Source organism: Atheta coriaria, unplaced genomic scaffold, assembly GCF_025399875.1.
Source record: "Atheta coriaria isolate IRGN ID8LTWV9N9 unplaced genomic scaffold, Caltech_Dcor_3.1 hic_scaffold_9_pilon, whole genome shotgun sequence".
NCBI classification, from domain to species: domain Eukaryota; kingdom Metazoa; phylum Arthropoda; class Insecta; order Coleoptera; family Staphylinidae; genus Dalotia; species Dalotia coriaria.
The window spans coordinates 1,207,673-1,225,209 of record NW_027045451.1 but is presented as its reverse complement, the minus strand read 5'-3'; the positions used below and the strand labels follow the sequence as shown (position 1 = coordinate 1,225,209).

Here is a 17,537-nt window from a genome sequence, read left to right as displayed (position 1 = left end):
TAATTGGGTTTTATGTCGGGCGTGAATTACTCCCACTGTTTTATTTGAGAATTATTTAGGTCATTTGTTATTGGGGAGCCTCTGTGACATGCTTCGTGATAAACAAGACGGCAATTATTTAAACCTGATCCAAAAGAAGAAGAGAAAAGAATTTAGAGAGCTGCGACTGGACTGCTGGACGATTTAGACCCGACTGAGCCCCGTGTGCTCACTTTGGACTGGGTCTTACAGCTGCGGTGATCCACAAAAAAGAGTGGGGGTATGGTGCACGGAATGAGAGTCACTTTTGCATTCAGGGTACAACCCGTACAAGGTTAGCGGTAGAAGTGACTCGTGTTCAGAGCACCGTACAAGGGCAGCGGTAGAAGTGACTGTATTCAGGGCACCGTACGAGGCTAGCGGTAGAAGTGACTCGTATTCAAAGCACCGTACGCAAAAAGTCGCGGAGGAAGTTGCATTAGCGATTCTCGCCCTTAATGACAAGGTACTCGCAGTGCGCGACCAATCGGGTACCTGCGCGCCTACCCCCACCACTTTTTGCGGATCGTCCGCAGGTATAAAAGGCGAGCCCACAGGGCGCACCGCGCTCAGTCGTGCCTGAGTCGTCCAGCAGAGTGGTCGCAGGGTTCAAGGTTCCCCTTTTGTCTCTACCCTCTTTTAAGGTCGTGTAAAACACTAGTCAACATTTTTTTAACCGCACCCCACACTTTCTTTAAAAATAAGTGATATCTCCACTTAAAGTGCACATAGAATTATATTTAAATAAAATAATGAATACATTTTCTGGTAATACTAATGTTTAAGTAATGTAAATATGAAATTGTATACTGAATAAATGAGAACTTTTATAGATGATCTTAAATTAAATTAATTACCCTGGGCAAGTACTACATCCACCCCCAGCTGGGCGAATATCACTCATAGTTCTTACATTTGGAGGTCTCCTAAAATATTACTTGTATTTATACTTCACTCTTAAAATAAATCTAATTCTATGAATAAATTTACCCGCCAGGTCCACCACTACCTCCTCCCCCAGCTCCTCCTTGTCTGTTACCACCAGTAACAGCATTATTGTTATTATATCCCAATAATGAAGTGAAACTTAAAACGCATTTCAATATATGTAATAATTTTCAATTCTAATAAATATCAAATCTATTGATATGTACTATGTACTTACAATTGTGGTACAAAGTTAATTGTCCCCCAAAATATATCAACAACACGACCTAGACTCCAAGGGCGAGTCTGATGAACCGACCCATCTACAAATATTAATGTAAGACACCACAAACATAAAGAAAATAATGAAAATCCTACCTGGTGCGATGTACACCATTGTTTCTGAATGAAAAACACCAAACAGTAGTCTCAGTACGTGTAGGTCTGTCAGTGGCACGTCGAGTACTAACCTCACAATGTCTTTCAAAAACTTGCATTTATTTTCATCATAAATGAAGTACACAAAAAAGTGGAATATTGTTTTGATATGTTAGGTGCACTTCTCACAAAAGTCATGCTGTTACTCCGCATTGTCACACGAAGTATATTTAACAATCGAATTGTATCCTATTCAACTGTAAGTTGATAAATATTTATATCATATGTTTATAATATTACCTTGAAATATATTTTAGTCAATTTTTCAACAAAATCTATTAAAATTCCGTAAAATGGCCCCGAAACATCGAGAAAATCCAATCATAAAGAAACTAGACTCTTCAGAATTCAAATCAATCTTCACTGATGAACTTCTTAAACTCTCTACAATATTTGACAAGTATGGATATGAAATTCGCATCGCCGGAGGGGCTGTGCGTGATTTACTGAGTGGGAAAACACCAAAAGACTTAGATTTTGCTACAACAGCAACACCAGATCAAATGAAAACCATGTTCACTGAAGAGAACATCAGAATGATCAATGCGAAAGGTGAAAAACATGGTACAATCACTCCAAGGATCAATGACAAGGAGAATTTTGAAGTTACAACTCTCAGGATTGATGTGCTCACTGATGGTAGACATGCTGAAGTACAATATACAACTGACTGGTTACTAGATGCAAATAGACGTGATTTAACTATTAATTCAATGTTCTTAGGTGGGTTACAAATTAAAACTAAATCATTTAAACTAAATTTCTTCATTAACTTCATTAACTTATTAAATTATTTTTAGATTTAAATGGGAATATCTATGATTATTTTTATGGATATGACGATCTACAAAAACGAAGAGTTGCATTCGTCGGTAATCCTGTAACACGTATCCAGGAGGATTTCCTGCGTATTTTACGTTATTTCCGTTTCTATGGACGTATTGCATCCACACCGGATGATCACGATGAAGTTACAATCACAGCCATTAAAGAAAACGCCTCAGGTTTGGCACAAATCAGCGGTGAACGTATTTGGACAGAATTAAAAAAGATTCTTGAGGGAAACTTTTCTGGAGAGTTACTGAAGAAGATCCTGGAGTGCAATTGTGCTCCACACATAGGTCTACCAGAAAATTACAACTTGAAAGAATTAGATAAAATTCTCATGAATTTAAAAACGAATGATTTACAACTAAACGCGATCACTCTCCTCACAAGTTTGATTAACACTGAAGAAGAAGCTATGCAGCTACATGCAAGAATTAAATTCTCTGCATACGAGAGGGATTTGATGCTGTTTATTGTACAGCATCGTGAGCCTAAATTAGATCCCAGACCTTTGCAACCGTATAAAATTTTAGTTTTAAAGGCGAAAAATAAGAATACAAGAGAATACGTTGTTGAATTGTTGAAGTATTTAAATTCTGAACATATTGAAGAGTTTAACTCTTGGGTTTTACCCAAATTTCCGTTGAACGGAACTATTTTGAAAGAAAATGGCGTGGAGGCTGGTAATTTTATGGGGGCGGTGATGCAAGCAATGAAGAACTACTGGACTGATAATGATTTCAATCTGTCTGAAGAGGAATTGTTAAAGAAACTACCGAGTGTTGTAGCTGAGCTTAAAGAAAAGTCAGCAGCAAAACGTAAAATTAGTAAATAAATAAATAAAATGAAATAAAAGTTCAGTTTTGTAAAACCCTCGCCATCTTTTTTGTGTAACTTGTGTTGCCTATGTTCAAGTGAAGTGACAAATGTCAAGCTGTTATTCGCGCGTTTTTCATTTGTTTTCTTCGGTTTCTCTGAAACTTCAACTGATTGAAAAGCGTTAAAGTCGTGTAAAAACTCAGAAAAATGTCGAATTACACTGCGGATAAACTAGTGGAAGATTTTAAATTCATTGGATTATCTCCGGACGACGCTGTGATAGCAAAATGTAAGTGTTTTCTTCAAAACTTCACGCTTTCGAGGTTAAACCACTCTTTTTGGAACTTATAGGCCTAGAATTATGCATTTGTTACAAACTAACCGAAGAAGAACTAGTTGATGTTTGGGCAGCTTTCACAATATCTCATTTAAAGAGCGCCCCGCCATCACTCGAGGGTTTAGATTTTCTAGAACGCCGCGAATTGATGAAGAACAAAGTGGTGAACACAACAAACATTGCTAATACTGTAGTGCAGACACCAGAGAGGAAGAAACCAATTAAACAAGCGCCAAAGACACCTTCGGTCAGTTCGGTAAGTCTTTTTCTCTTGTTTTAATTATTTTTCGTTGTTTTTTTGTACGGTTTTCGTGTGGCCTTTGTTCATTTTCCGTCAACTGTTATTTTTTGTTTCTTGTCATAATAACTTTCCTCCATCTTTGTTTAGTACGCTTTTAATGCACGAGTTGAAGTAGGATAGTCGCGCGATGGTGGCGCCACTGTACGTTTCGTGACCGTGTTCATGAGAGCGGGCTTCTCGACAAACGACTTCAAGGCCGTCTTATTCTTTGATCCTTTTTACTCGAGCCGAGTGCATCGAATGCCGTCCGCGCCGCGCGTTCCGCCGCCATTTGTGAGCGTCAAGCGTCAACCAAACGACGCCGCGCTACTTTGTTCACCATTTCTACGAGCGATTCGCGCAGCAAGCGCGAATAAAATCACCAAGCTGTGTTTTGTGCGAGTTGGATTTCCGTCCGCGCAATCTGCGATAACGTGCATCATAGATACACATCCACCTGTTGATTCATTCGCGTTTACGTTCTCACCGGGGCTCTGGGGGACGCGCTGTGGTTTTCTCTTAAATTTATTTTGTGTTTAATGAGTGTGTGTCTGGTGTCCCGTTGATACGATTTTCGTGACTAGATCCACACTCATTAACCGCGAATAAACCAACAACCAGCCACAATGGACTAGCAACTATACAAACGACAACAAATTTTGCTCGTTTTTGGCAAGATCAGTAAGGTCTAGTGCATGTTACGCTTAGCCCATGACTAGATCCTTACTCGTCTTTCTAATTTCGCTGCATTTCACCTCTTATGCACTCAAAAACATTCAATTATAAAACGCAAACATTATATAACTAATAAAATATCAAATATGAATCGAAATTTAGTTGTTTTTCTTGATTTTCAGAAATCCTTAACTCAAACTTTCAATGACAGTCTAACACAGGATGTTTCCGTTGATGTTTCACTGTAAGTTATTTTAAAAACTAAGAATTTTGTAGCAGAGAGCTAGTTAACCATAAAAGATGCAGTTCACAGGTTGGTAACTATGCAGATAGAGCAAATGCAGGCAAAGTTGTACTCACGCATGGCGCCGACTCGAAAATACAATATACTAGTTGTTTGAATTCGGCTCATGTGAAACTATTCGGTGATGAATTGCAATGGATGCCGCCGAACGTCCAACAAATGTATTGTTATATGCACAAACAGCGCGAGTGCCAGGCTGGGATCACCGAATACGTTGCGAAAATCATCGCTCAAAAGAACAATATCAATTTAGAACCGTTTCTCGAACGCGATGCGGCCGAAGTGAGTATTGCACAATTTCGCCATTTTAATTCGCCGTTTAATTCAAAAAATTTCCGTTAGAGTACGTACTACGGCACTATCGTATGCGACGGCGACGGCAAACTGAACAAAACCTCCGCGTTGTTGGAGCTCACAGGTGGTGATTACTCCAACGGCGAGAAAATACGCTTAAATTTATCACAACTTGCCTCGTGCGCGTTGTTTCCTGGACAGGTCGCCATCGTGAAGGGGAAACTTATCAAAGGAACACTGCAAGTCACTGAGCTGTTCAACGACGCGTCCGTTGCACCCGTGCAGAAACTCGAGACTGGTAAAATTGCAAATGGCCACCGGATGGCCAAATGTTTGGTTATATTGGTTGCCTAACATGTATGCTTACAGGTTCGTTGCAAATTATCGCCGCATCGGGGCCATTCACATTAAAAACTAACCTGCTTTATGAACCACTGCAAGATTTATTATCGTCTGTGATTAGTGCACGTCCAAATGTTTTAATTTTAAGCGGTCCATTCCTGGATGAGGACCATAATAATATCAGCACGATGACTGAATCGTTCGATGCATTCTTCTCCACGTTGATTGAGAGTATAATGGCGCCACTTGAAGGGTAACTAAATATTAACTTCTTTTGTTAATTATTTATCCTATTTTTCTACAGGACAAATATTCAGGTGGTGATTGTGGCTTCTCTTCGTGACGTTCATCATTTCGCGGTGTTTCCGACGCCTGCGTACACATTACTCAACAAATATCCAAACTTACTGCTTGTTCCTGATCCTTGTATGTTAGACATCAATGGATTACACGTTGCAGTAACAACAGCCGATGTTCTCTTCAATATCGGAAAAGAAGAATTCGCGTTTGGCGCTGGTGGTGTTGATAGAATGACAAGATTAAGTCAGTATTTACTCGGGCAGTTATCCTTTTATCCTCTGCAGTCAGCTGAGAGTAAAATGCCGATTGATTATGGCCTGCTGGAGAAATACGGGTTGATGGAGACTTCACCGCATGTGCTGATCGTGCCTTCGAATTTCAGACATTTTATAAAGGTAATTGTGTACAATAAATCAAAATGGCGGATAATAACTTAATTTTTAGAATATTTCTGGCTGCACCGTTGTGAATCCAGAGCGCCTGGTGAAAGGATACGCAGGCGGGACGTACGCAAGGCTACAAGTATCCACCGCCAAAGAGTTGCAAATCTCCGGTGAGATTATCAATATTTAAACTGTCTGTTGTTTTTATTCTTATTAAATTAAATATCTGATACCTTTTTGTGGCGCATTCGCACTTAATGTTCGTAAATAAACACACACGCACTTCTCAAACGCTTTCATTCTCGAACTGTGTGGATATCCAGGTGGTGATCCACTTCAGATTGGTGAGCAGGAACTTGAGGGCTTTCGTCCATTGCTCTTCCGAGTTAAATTGCACCCTGAAATCAACCCAAGCAAAAATTCAATATGGCGCTGGTGTATGATTGGTTGCATACATACTTAATAGAATAACTGGTATTGTTGTCTTCGATTTTTCCGTTCTTGAGCATGCGATACGGCAGATTAAAGTCACGATCGCCGCTCTCGACATGCTCCTTGAACTGCTGCAGGCAGTGCAGAAAGGCGACCATACCGGAGTCGATCTTCGGATCGAAATAAAACCGAAACCCACCCGAGCCATACAATGGCAACTCTTTCTGTTCATCAACAACTCTTATATACGAATGATTACCATAGGGCACCAGCTGGTACTTGCTGAAGGCGAAGCCGAGCTTGCGTGCGAGAGCGTTCAATAACAGCGCCGTCTGTCCCCAGGCAGCGTTGATCTCCGACCAGTCAACCGGCGCCGTCGGTAATCTGCCGAGGCGTAAATTATTGATGGTCCCGAAATGTCCCGAGTGCCAAATGTGGAACGTCACATTGAAAATGTTCGTTTTCTTCAGTTTCTCCAGCTGATAGTTTATGTATCTCAGCTGCGTTTCCAAGCTTTTGTAATCATCCTCAACCGTCATGTAATCGTACCGATGGCGTGCGAATTGTTTGCAATAATTGTTGCTTTCCTGATTCAAACGCTGCGCTTCGGCTTCCTGTTCAGCGAGCGCCGCAAGAGTTGCTTTATTCTCCTGGTCTTTATCGCGTAGCTCAGCCATGTATTGTTCCTCTTCAGCTTGGAGACTTTTGAGTTCGTTCTGGAGGTCGGCGATGCTCGGTTCGGAAACGTCAGCTTCCAATCTTAAAATATTTTTGGTAATTTCTTAGTAAATATGATGAAAAATGATGTAATTTTTGCTTACTTCTTCAAATATTGACTAAAATCATTGAAGTCACTATCTGCCAGCTTCATCTGTCTTTCTAACTCGTCCATTAACAGATCCGTGCATTCTTCACACAAGGGATGATCAATTTTTGAGTGTCCTGACAGTGTATCAAATAAGGCTGCTTCCACCTGAAGATAAATTTATAAGTAATAAACTTGTGTTTTGTTGGTTGCATTGACGTTACCTCCATCTTCTTTCCCAAGCCATGAATCTCTTTCCCATCTGATATCAGCATAAATTCGCCATTGGCCCCATTTGCTGAGTCAGACAACCTGTAGGGATGCACATAGTTGTCGAAACTGGTCGCCTGCGATTCGATGTCGACGTCCGGCGTCGAGTTGATGGGCACTAGGGTGAAATATTGAACAATTAACAGCACTAGTTGGTTGTTTTTGAGGGGTAATTGGCGATTGGTATTCTTACGTGTTAATTCAGCTAGTGTGTGCTCGCCGATGGAGTGCAGCGAGTCGTCGAGTCGCAACGGCACCAGGCATTTCTGACAGTTGAAGGTAACGTATCCCCTTTCCTCAGCCATGGTGGCGCGATGTTTACATCTTGTCCGGGGCGCAGCGGAGTCCCGTCCCGACCGAAATCGCGCTTCTTTGTTTGCGAGCCGTGGCCGTCGCCACTGGCTGTTTGCATTCAAACTACAGTGCAACCTGCGTCACAATCAGAACAGCTGTTTGCTGTCAAATGTCAAAAATCCACCATGATTCAATTCATACTCCCTCTACATTCTACAACATAGTAAACTCTTTGAAAACATTTACTTTTCCTGCATTTGCATAAACAACAAGACCTTATCATGTATATGAATAAACTAAATATGTACTTATGATTAGGATAAAGATGAATATGACTTCATCAGGATGTCAATAGATTGCAAGCAGCATTTGTGTTAAAATATCTTATTTTAACGCTTCTAAAATCCTCAAAGGACGCCATTACGAATTATAACATAGATTCAATAAGAGATACTTCGTAAAACTACAAAAAACACAAGATAAACTCTGTAACTTGTCAAATACTAAAACAAGTCTTCCACTAAATGCACATAAACATATTTGTCAGATATATAATCATTAGTTATACATAATCCTAGGGCAACGATTCCAACTCGATGCAGCGATAGACGTGATTCTGCAGAGCAATCAAATTGTAGAATGTGAACGCACATCGCGGGCACCGATAGCTCGAATCCTGCAACAAATTAACTCAATATTTTCTGAATCGCAAAACAACATCTAAACATTTTCTAGGTTTCAAATTTTAAAGTAGTAGAAATAAAGATTTATGCTAATAAAACAAATTAAGTCGGTGTATTGATGCAAAGATCTACGTGCTCCTCGAGAAGTCGAAGAGAGCGGAACATTTCGCCACACAACGGGCATGGGAAACGCGTCAGGGGCGGAGACGGCGTATGGCTCTGGAAAAATTCTGAAATGTGACACTTTTTGCGTAATTTGAGTATTATCAATGTTTACCTTTGGCTGCGCCTGGGGTGCATTGACATTGACGAACTCTTGCGCCGCGCGCAAGCGCTCAATCTCATCGACTAACTCACGATTGCGCAATTGCACATTCTCCAAATCCTGTGAGACTTTGTTGAGCTCCTCCACGACGAATATTTTACGTTCACGCTCTGCTTTGTAATCCGCACGATAAATCTTCAGCTATATTTAAAATAAAACAGATTTATTTCAGTTTTAACTTTAATTAATTAAAAAAACACTTACTTGTTCTTCAAGTGCTAAGATTTTATCCTGATCACACCTGGCCTCCATGAATTTCTTCTCCATTTCATCCACAGCTTTCCGATTACATACGGCTTCTTTATCAGACAATTTTTTGGCTTCCTTTGTCTCGATAAGTGAATTCTGTGCCTCGCTGAGTTGAATTCTCAACCTTTGCAGTTCAGCAGTCTCGTCATTCTTCATCTTTAACAATTGACTCTTCATCAGCATATTCTCCTTCTGTAATTCTTGTTCTTTCTTCGCTGCTTCTTGATTTTCCAACTCAACACGTTTATAGTCTTCGTCATTCGCATTCACCTGCTTAACATAATCAGCCAATTGTTCCTCCAAGTAAATTTTACCCTCAACAGATGCTTTTAAAGCAACAACCTCTCTACGATTATCTTCTAATTCACTTTGTAGTTCTATGACTTCATGACATCTATCCGCAAGAATACTACGACACTCTGCGTAGTCTTGTTTGGCTTTAGTGAATTCCCCACACATTTTCCCATGAACATTCGATAACTCCGCGAGTTTCTCTTTTAAATCTTTAATACGCAATGTCTGCTGTTCATTGAGTTCTTTAGTCGTGACTAAATCCTCAGAAACATTATTCAGATCAACTTTAGTGTTCTGTAAGTCTTGCACTTGTTTCTCAGCATCAGCAAGTTTTTTCTTCAGCGTAAAAACTTCGTTCTCGAGTCTCTGCTGTAAATCACTCTCCTGATCCTGATGATTCTGTTTAATGCCTGATATTTGTCTCTCCATGGCTTCTTTTTCATCTTTGAGCACGTTAATGATCTTCATGTGATGGTCTCGTTCAGTTAGCAGTTTATCCTGCTCTTTTTGGACGATAACAATGCTCTGATCTTGCAATTGTTTAAATTCATAAGTTATTTTTTGCAAATCACGGACTGTATCGTTATGCTTGACTTTTGTCTGTTCTAACTCCTCTTTTACAAGTTTTAACTCATCGGATTTGTCCTTTATTTCTTTATCATGCTTGGTTTCAAGTTCTTTTATTTGTTGTTCGAGTTTTTGAATAGTTTCCTGGGATTCTGTGTTTTGTGGTGGGACAGAAGCATTTGCGCTGTTTGGAGCTGACGCGAGCATTTCCTTCAGTTGTTTATTTTCTTTTCTCAACTATTAATTAATAATTAAATATATTATAATAATATTTAAATTAAAATAATGTATTTTATCTATTTCCACGTTTAAAGCACCACTTTTCCACAGTTTTACACACGAAAAGTGATACTTTAAACATGGACAGCCTAAAGTTCTTTAGTCACGGGGCGGAGCTTGCGCCTGCGCATTTGCTGACAGTGCAGTACAAGGCAATATAATTAAATTTAAAAGTTTGAATAAAAAACTAAACTTGGAAATAAAGAGAAAATAGAAAAAATACGTAAGTATCACGTGGCTAAATGTGATTTAAGTGCCGTTTAGCACACTTGATACTTAATATACAATTACTGAACATACCTGATCAACAAACACCTTCATCTTCTCATACTTCTGATTACGCGCTTCTTGCACTCTACAAACATCCTCCTTCCATGAAGTCAGAATATCTGAATGACTCTTTGTAACTAAACTCTGCTGAGCCATCATATCTACATTACAAAACAAAACATCACAATAAATTCAATTCAAAACTTACATTTCCAACAACTTACTTCTCAAAATACCATTCTCCTCCTTAAGATTCTTCACCTTATCCTGCAGTTCCTCAAGTAATTTCGATTCAATAGACCCGACACTGCTTGTAGTTGAAATAAAAGACTGATTCATACTCAGCTGAGGCATCTGTGGCAAAGACTGCAGTGTCATTGCACTCAACATTGCATCATTTGCCATATCAAGCGCATTATCAATGCCTTCAGACGGCAACAGCTGTGATTTCACATCCTGTGAGAAATCCTCGTCGTCCTTACGAATGTCCCCAATGTTACTATCGGTCTCAAGCACCTCAAAAGACTCATCATCACTATCTGTAGGTGGATAACACTCTTTGGCGAGCTGGTGTGCCTCCATTGTCACTTTTTTCGCTTGTTTATGCGTGTCACTTGTCTGTAAAATGACACAACACACAAATGATCATTCGAAAATGTTTGTAATCAAATTTTGCAGTGATGTGGGGCCTAAGTTAGGTGTTGCGTCAAGTTTCACAACGTGTATATTATACGCACTTCGCTATGCGTCAACCAATGGTAAAAACCGCTCCTACCATGCCTCTCAATCATTATCTTATCAGCGCCTAGTTTATATACTTAATACTTACATGTGTAATTAATACGCAATGTAAACAATTCGGGTAACAGCTGTATACGCCGCAAATGCGCATTCAATTGTTTCGGAAACTCCTAACCTCCAACAACACTCCGCTGAGTTTGTTTGGCCTTGAGCGCAATAATCTCGGTATCGTCCGACAAAATATAGAATAGAATATTCAAATCGATACTTAGCGCGCTTGATTGCGGTCAGCGGTCAGTCGCAGCGCGGTGAGCGTCGAAAAATGTCCTTAGTTCTAGCGTTCGGCAATCCCGTGCTCGACTCCGTTGTCAAGCTGAAGAACAAGGACATCATCAATAAATTTAAGCTGCAAGAAGATGGCCACAAGCAGACCACTCCCGAGGAGATGCAGGACATCCTCAAGGAGATCAAACAACAAAAGTAATCATAACAAATAATGAAACAATTGACAAACGCTCCGAAATACATAATTATATCCTATGCATGCTATTTTTAACCTTGGCGTGATTTATACGTTTAGATATACCTGGAGTAATGTCGCCGGCGGCTCGGCACTGAATACAATGAGAATATTACAATGGTTGTTCGATCATGAGCGTTCGACGGTTGTTTTCGGCGCGGTTGGCACCGACTCCAACGCCACACTGCTCAAAAACATGGTGGAAGAGTTCCGCGTGAAAACAAAGTGAGTTTTTTTGAGGTAAAATGGCGGATGTTGTATATTTATACGCCATTTGGTTTGTGTACCCGTAGATTTGCCTTCCTTGACAAACAACCCACAGGATGGGTACTGTCCCTCGTCTACAAATCTTCTAGATCTTTGATTGCGCACATCGGCGCTGCGGAGTGTTACGCACTGCAACATTTCGACAACGCTGAGAATCGTCTGCTTATTAAAGAAAGCAATCTCATTTACATGGAGGGGTTCTTCATCACTGAGCGTAAAGAAGTTTCCCGGCATATTTTAGATCTATGCAAGGCTGAAGGCAAGCCTTTTGTGTTTAATCTCAATGCGGAGTATCTCGTGACTGAGTTACGAGATGAAATGATGCACTTCGTGGAGAATTCTAGTATTCTCTTTGGTAATAGTAAAGAGTTTTCTAAACTAGCGAAAGGAATCGGTATTTCCAAAGAGGAGTTGATTAAGAAATTGGTCGCTGGGAAAAGTGATAAGTTGTTGGTTGTTACGAATGGTCCGAAGAGTGTGCATGCGTATTATCAGAATGAGGTGATTAAGTATGAAGTGCCGGCGATGAAGCCGAGCGAAATTGTTGATACGACCGGATGTGGCGATTCGTTTGTCGCCGGGTTTATTTTCGGGCATTTGAATGGCTTGCCGCCATTGAGGTGCATGAAATGGGGCGCATGGATGGCGCAACAGGTGATTCGTCAAATTGGATGCACACCGCCAGGCAGGTTATTACCCACAGATATTAGAAAAGTTGAGTAAGAAGTGAATACGTTTGAAACGCGTACTGGAAATTGCAATAATTATTATCAAAGATCAGTATTTTTTAGAATCATTACTTGTATGATATTTTGTTTGACTAAAGGGAAACATTGTGAAAGATGCTGATGCATTATTCAGCGGCCATTTTGATTTTTAACCATTATAACCAAAGAATAAATTACGTCCAAAACAAACCACGCAATAAGATATATATGTACATGATTGATAAAGAATGCATTGTAAATAATGCAAGACGCAAGAATGCAGAGATAAAACTGATTATAAATAAACAAAAACTTACTTGACTCATGATTCGAGAAACTTCGGATATTTCGAGGTTATCTGCAGCGCAAAGCTCAGTAAAGTTGATATTAATTTGTCTTTTGTCTGTAAATGAATACAAATTGAACGATATTTGTATCAATTCGAGTATTAGAACTTACATGAACGTACTTCTATGTTGAATGATCAACGCCCGTCTGCAAACCGTGAATGCTAGGAAACTTGTGAAGTCCAAATGATGTAAGCGCTATGTTTTAGCAGTAATATCGCCTGCGCGCGCATGATACAGAGTTGCCAACATTAACAATTCGTGGTAAATTGTTTACAAATAACGATATAATGTTAAACATTTGACTTAATAATGGGACCCTTACTTGTTAAATACACTTTTCCAATTGAAATTGAAATTTGTGAACACAAATCAAACCAAATCTTGTTATACTCGTATGTTAATGTTGTTGTGATTAAAAATATAATACAAAACATTAAAGCACAATGTTTATCAATGATTGTGTGATTTGTTTGTTAATATTGATTATGATTGTATTCATTATTTATTGTGATGATAATGTACAAAAGAATAAATTTGATTTTATTGGGTTTAAAGTTAGGCAACTTTATATACACTAAACGACCGTTACAAAAGTTTTACCTACCGCGACCTTCGCCTCACCACACAGCTGCGACGCAGACAAATCGGCGGGTTTTCGGTGGCAACTCGGTCGTAAGCGCCACCACCAAGCGTCTCCAACCAAAATGCCCCCAACACTATCACAGCGCACAACATAATCACAGTTCACTGCAGTTCAAACGTGTAACTCGAAACTCATTTGCAATTGTAACACATTCCTAACAACATGGTGCTGGCGCGCGCGAAGCCCGCCTAAAACGCGAACACAATTCACTCAATAACCGCGTAAACAATGAGTGAACATGCTGTAACAGCCGGTTTCGAACGTGAGCGCAAATCGGACGTGATCAAGACACAGCTGGAGACAAAAGTCCTCGACGAGATCAACAAACGTTTGTCGACTGTCTTCACCAGCACGCCAACAGCGCAGCGTCGCAGCATCATGGATCTCTCCTTTCTGAAATGCTACGAACACGTCGTAGGTGCAGGTCTTCAAGCGCCTGACTCCGATAGTGGATACATGTCGAACCCGCTGGAAGCTACACTTGAACACGCCGAGAAAGAAGCGACTATGTTCATTAACAAATCACCACGATTCATATCCGAAGATGCGCTGCAAGAAAAGCCACCAAGTGTTAAAAAGACACATAATCAGGATGTCTACCAAGAACACATAAGTTATTTTACTGCACTGCAATCAGGAAGCAGTTCTAGCAGTGAGAAAAGTACAATTCATCCAAAACCAGCTTTAAATTTAGTTCTTGATGATATAGTGCCTGAAACTGATGAGGAAATCTCACCAATCATCAAATTTGATAAGCAGCCTGTATTTGTGCATCTAGATGATGATTCAAATGGCAGCAATAAAGAAAATATCGCGTTTGAGAAGTCCAGTCAACAGAAAATGGCGAATGTCAAAATGACGCCTAGGAAGTCACAAAAACGACGGCGAAGATCCAGTTCGGCAACACCCACAAAGAAATTCATCAATACTGTGAATCCAGACATCAGTCCAGATTTATTTGATGATGCTGAACCTCTTTGTGCTTTAAATCAATCAGTCGAGAGCATAACTTCTGTCAATACCGAGCAATATGTGCAGAAAATTGATTCGATTCTCATGAAAAAGATCAACAAGTGTTTATCAGGCGTGTTGCCGCCGCCGAGCTTTACAACAACTCATGTTACAGTCGCGGAGATGCTTGAAAAGCTCTACAGTGATGAACACCAAGTGTTCTATTGGAATGCCAACAATATGAAGGAGAAAGAAGTCATTAGCGATGCTAATTGCTCTGTAAATGCTGTTAGGGAGACAATTATGGTCAATTGTGATTTGGAAAGCGCCCTTGTTAGACCCTGGCCGCACATATTACACGATCGGTGTCATGGTTTAAAGTAGGTTGATGTTTGTAATTGATTTGAATTTTCGTTTGCTGATTGTGCGTTTGTTGTTTTTGTTTGTACAGCTATAATCACAGCAAGGCGGCGGAAGACACTGAGGCGTTGTTAATGCGCTACGGGCAGCGATACGTCGGGGCTGAAACGCAGTCCAGTTGTACAGTATTTGAATCAGTCGCAAATACACCATCGAAACGTAAAGCGAATCGTCTACGCTGGGTGAATAAATCACCAGGGAGAAGATTGAGTCATTTGGCACGGCGTAGGATCACATTTTCAAGTGCTAATATACAAGCAGCTAGTTCATCGCATTCCAGGCAGATTATGGTCGATGCAAAGTAAGTTTTAATTTATTTTATTTTATTTTTGAGTGAAAAACATAATTTAATGTGTTTACAGACGATTTGAATTGTTATCTCGTCGTGTAAGTCCACGCAAAACAAAATCTCCACGAAAATCCCCCCGGAAAGCTTTACGTCGAACGAAAAGCGTTCGAAAAACGCCGAGAAAAACCCCGTTGAAAATCATGCCGACGCCAAGTTCTTCAGCGAAAAAACGGCTGGCTTTCAAAGTGCTAGATCATGAGAACACAGCGCCATCTACGTCTTCCGACTCTATTGTTCCTTCGACATCTTCTGCTGCAATCCGAGCGAGCGCTACGAAACGTGCGCTGTTTCAAAGTCCTGAGAAGAATATTACTGTTACGAAAATGTCGCGTAATTCACTTCCAAGCACTTCGAATGCAAGCGGAAGTCCTTGGAAGAAATCTACACCGAAACGAGCGTTGTTTATGTCACCTTCAAAGTCCATGAAGGATAATGATACTAATAACAAAGATTGTAAAAGAAAACGCTTAGATTCGGACGATGATAGAGGCTTTCTGGGATGTAAATTTGCGCGGAGTATTTCTCTGCAAAATGAACATCAATCTGGGTCGAGATTGAGTGGTGGTCAAGTGGAAAACACTGGGAGGGATCAAGGGTTGATGAGGGTGAAGAGTGAGTCTTTATTGAATGGATCTGTTGTTGAATTGAGTGATCATCATAAAAAGGTAAATAAATTTAGTTTTATTTTATGTTTTCTTTTGTAAAAAACATAAATTTTAACTTTTTTTGATAGAAATTACAATGGGCAGTATATGAAGCACTCCGCAGTGTGAATATCCGCATGGATCACGAGAATTTCCGCCAGTACGCTTCGGTTTTAGCCCGGGTAACACGCCGATTATTACCGACAGTAGCCGCTTCCAATGTTGGTACTTCTGAACGCATGTTGCGCATCACAAAACAACATGTCTACTCAGTAATCAAAGGTAAAACCATGGAAGAAATCATCCGCAACTACGAAAACAATCGCCTCAAACAACAGAGACCCTCAGGTTACATCCGGAAAGAAGACGAGATTAAACAAGATGTCAGCATTGCACGAAGCAATGTTTTCCAAGACTGCGCCAATACAATTCAAGCTAGCACGGAGAAAAAGAATAAACTAAACAATGCAGTTGAGAAAAAGCCTTCGATTGAGAATAAAGTCGATCGTGTTAAGAAAATTATTAAATTTTAGGCACACGTCTGCATAGAATTATGTAATTTAGTCTATTTTAAATTACAATCAATGGATTAATGTTTGAATTATAATTTAACTTGGCTTCTGGGGGAGAGTAAGAATAATTTGTACAAATGATAGTCAGTAGATACAATATATTTTAAATAAATGAGATTTGATATGATACAGATGATGATTTTAAGCGTTTGGGGAGAAATTGTTACTTTTTGTATGTTATATCGCTTTGCGGCGAGTATTTTCCTGTTAATGCGCGTGTTGGCAGCATTGGGCTTCGATTTGTTCTTTCTAGTGTTATTGGCAACACCAGAGGATCACGATATTTCGTGTAGGAGTGCGGAAATAGGAAATATGTGCTGAAAACAAACATTTTTACTCAATTTCGTTAATTTTACTTGTAAAATCGTTAATATTTTACTTAATTTAAGTGTTGTTACTTACCTAGTTGGATCTGGTGCACATTGATATAAATAATGGCTGGATTTGAAGTATGCCATCGGATGTAAAGCGCCAGTTACGTCTTTTAGTTTTGCGCGTTGTAGTTGTGCGACTTTATAAAACGAATCGATTTCTTCCATTCTTTCGGCGTCTAACATTGTGTATTCTGGTTTAGGTAACTGGAGATACTTTCCTAAGTCGCGTTGTATTCGACTGTCTGGTTTAGGCATGTACATTGATTCGATGTAGCCCCAATTGTATTGCGGCATCTTAAAAATACATTTGTGGTTGAAACATTTGCATTCTGAGGATGTTTACTTACTTGAAACTTGGATAGGTGATCATTGCGATATGTGTTGAAGTATTCTCGATTGTCTACGTGTTTTAAACCGAGTTTTAAAGGTGGACATGCGTGGTAGAACGGTGGTTTAAGACTTGCTGGATAGTGGTCTATTGTTTTAGACACCATTTTGGTTTTTGTTTGATTTTAATTAATTTTGAAGGAAATAGGAGGATAAAGTGATTAAAAGTTGGTTGATGTGTGTATTTTTGCACAATTGA

At 39.7% G+C, this 17,537-nt stretch overlaps 8 protein-coding genes across 10 annotated transcripts; 4 read left to right on the top strand and 4 right to left on the bottom strand.

Annotated features, from left to right (window-relative positions):
- Window positions 1–735: 735 nt before the first annotated feature.
- On the bottom strand, window positions 736–1,457 carry LOC135799344 (glycine-rich selenoprotein-like). The gene is made up of 4 exons (XM_065312408.1): window positions 1,324–1,457; window positions 1,184–1,268; window positions 1,009–1,104; window positions 736–944 (listed from the first exon to the last, which is right to left on the bottom strand). Exons 1-4 carry the CDS (start codon window positions 1,340–1,342, stop codon window positions 872–874), a joined length of 273 nt encoding a protein of 90 aa, XP_065168480.1. The 5' UTR covers window positions 1,343–1,457; the 3' UTR covers window positions 736–871.
- LOC135799340 (CCA tRNA nucleotidyltransferase 1, mitochondrial) lies at window positions 1,448–3,066 on the top strand. Its single transcript, XM_065312404.1, has 3 exons — window positions 1,448–1,582; window positions 1,641–2,106; window positions 2,184–3,066. The coding sequence occupies exons 1-3, from the start codon at window positions 1,493–1,495 to the stop codon at window positions 3,044–3,046; spliced, it is 1,419 nt and encodes a 472-aa protein (XP_065168476.1). The 5' UTR covers window positions 1,448–1,492; the 3' UTR covers window positions 3,047–3,066.
- A 60-nt stretch (window positions 3,067–3,126) lies between these two features.
- On the top strand, window positions 3,127–6,236 carry PolA2 (DNA polymerase alpha subunit B). The gene is made up of 8 exons (XM_065312403.1): window positions 3,127–3,319; window positions 3,382–3,623; window positions 4,505–4,566; window positions 4,629–4,908; window positions 4,969–5,218; window positions 5,290–5,515; window positions 5,567–5,957; window positions 6,007–6,236. Exons 1-8 carry the CDS (start codon window positions 3,238–3,240, stop codon window positions 6,133–6,135), a joined length of 1,662 nt encoding a protein of 553 aa, XP_065168475.1. The 5' UTR covers window positions 3,127–3,237; the 3' UTR covers window positions 6,136–6,236.
- Atg6 (Beclin-1-like Atg6) lies at window positions 6,131–7,930 on the bottom strand. The gene is made up of 5 exons (XM_065312405.1): window positions 7,646–7,930; window positions 7,407–7,570; window positions 7,199–7,350; window positions 6,405–7,136; window positions 6,131–6,343 (listed from the first exon to the last, which is right to left on the bottom strand). Exons 1-5 carry the CDS (start codon window positions 7,755–7,757, stop codon window positions 6,232–6,234), a joined length of 1,272 nt encoding a protein of 423 aa, XP_065168477.1. The 5' UTR covers window positions 7,758–7,930; the 3' UTR covers window positions 6,131–6,231.
- A 184-nt stretch (window positions 7,931–8,114) lies between these two features.
- LOC135799338 (optineurin-like) lies at window positions 8,115–13,258 on the bottom strand. 3 transcript variants are annotated; one of them, XM_065312402.1, is made up of 7 exons: window positions 13,108–13,258; window positions 12,966–13,051; window positions 10,638–11,031; window positions 10,444–10,574; window positions 8,959–10,101; window positions 8,707–8,895; window positions 8,115–8,648 (listed from the first exon to the last, which is right to left on the bottom strand). In XM_065312402.1, the coding sequence occupies exons 2-7, from the start codon at window positions 12,972–12,974 to the stop codon at window positions 8,532–8,534; spliced, it is 1,983 nt and encodes a 660-aa protein (XP_065168474.1). In that variant the 5' UTR covers window positions 12,975–13,051; window positions 13,108–13,258; the 3' UTR covers window positions 8,115–8,531. The 3 variants fall into 3 exon arrangements, with proteins under 3 accessions (XP_065168474.1, XP_065168472.1, XP_065168473.1); XM_065312400.1 differs by lacking the exons at window positions 12,966–13,051; window positions 13,108–13,258 and adding an exon at window positions 11,243–11,384; XM_065312401.1 differs by lacking the exons at window positions 12,966–13,051; window positions 13,108–13,258 and adding an exon at window positions 11,243–11,384 and having other exon boundaries at window positions 8,115–8,422.
- Adk3 (Adenosine kinase 3) lies at window positions 11,477–12,858 on the top strand. The gene is made up of 3 exons (XM_065312406.1): window positions 11,477–11,634; window positions 11,735–11,899; window positions 11,968–12,858. The coding sequence occupies exons 1-3, from the start codon at window positions 11,477–11,479 to the stop codon at window positions 12,662–12,664; spliced, it is 1,020 nt and encodes a 339-aa protein (XP_065168478.1). The 3' UTR covers window positions 12,665–12,858.
- A 360-nt stretch (window positions 13,259–13,618) lies between the features above and the next one.
- On the top strand, window positions 13,619–16,706 carry mi (cyclin E-interacting protein minus). The gene is made up of 4 exons (XM_065312399.1): window positions 13,619–14,972; window positions 15,044–15,313; window positions 15,375–16,026; window positions 16,095–16,706. The coding sequence occupies exons 1-4, from the start codon at window positions 13,870–13,872 to the stop codon at window positions 16,536–16,538; spliced, it is 2,469 nt and encodes an 822-aa protein (XP_065168471.1). The 5' UTR covers window positions 13,619–13,869; the 3' UTR covers window positions 16,539–16,706.
- On the bottom strand, window positions 16,661–17,537 carry LOC135799343 (uncharacterized). Its single transcript, XM_065312407.1, has 3 exons — window positions 17,299–17,537; window positions 16,980–17,245; window positions 16,661–16,894 (listed from the first exon to the last, which is right to left on the bottom strand). The coding sequence occupies exons 1-3, from the start codon at window positions 17,443–17,445 to the stop codon at window positions 16,741–16,743; spliced, it is 567 nt and encodes a 188-aa protein (XP_065168479.1). The 5' UTR covers window positions 17,446–17,537; the 3' UTR covers window positions 16,661–16,740.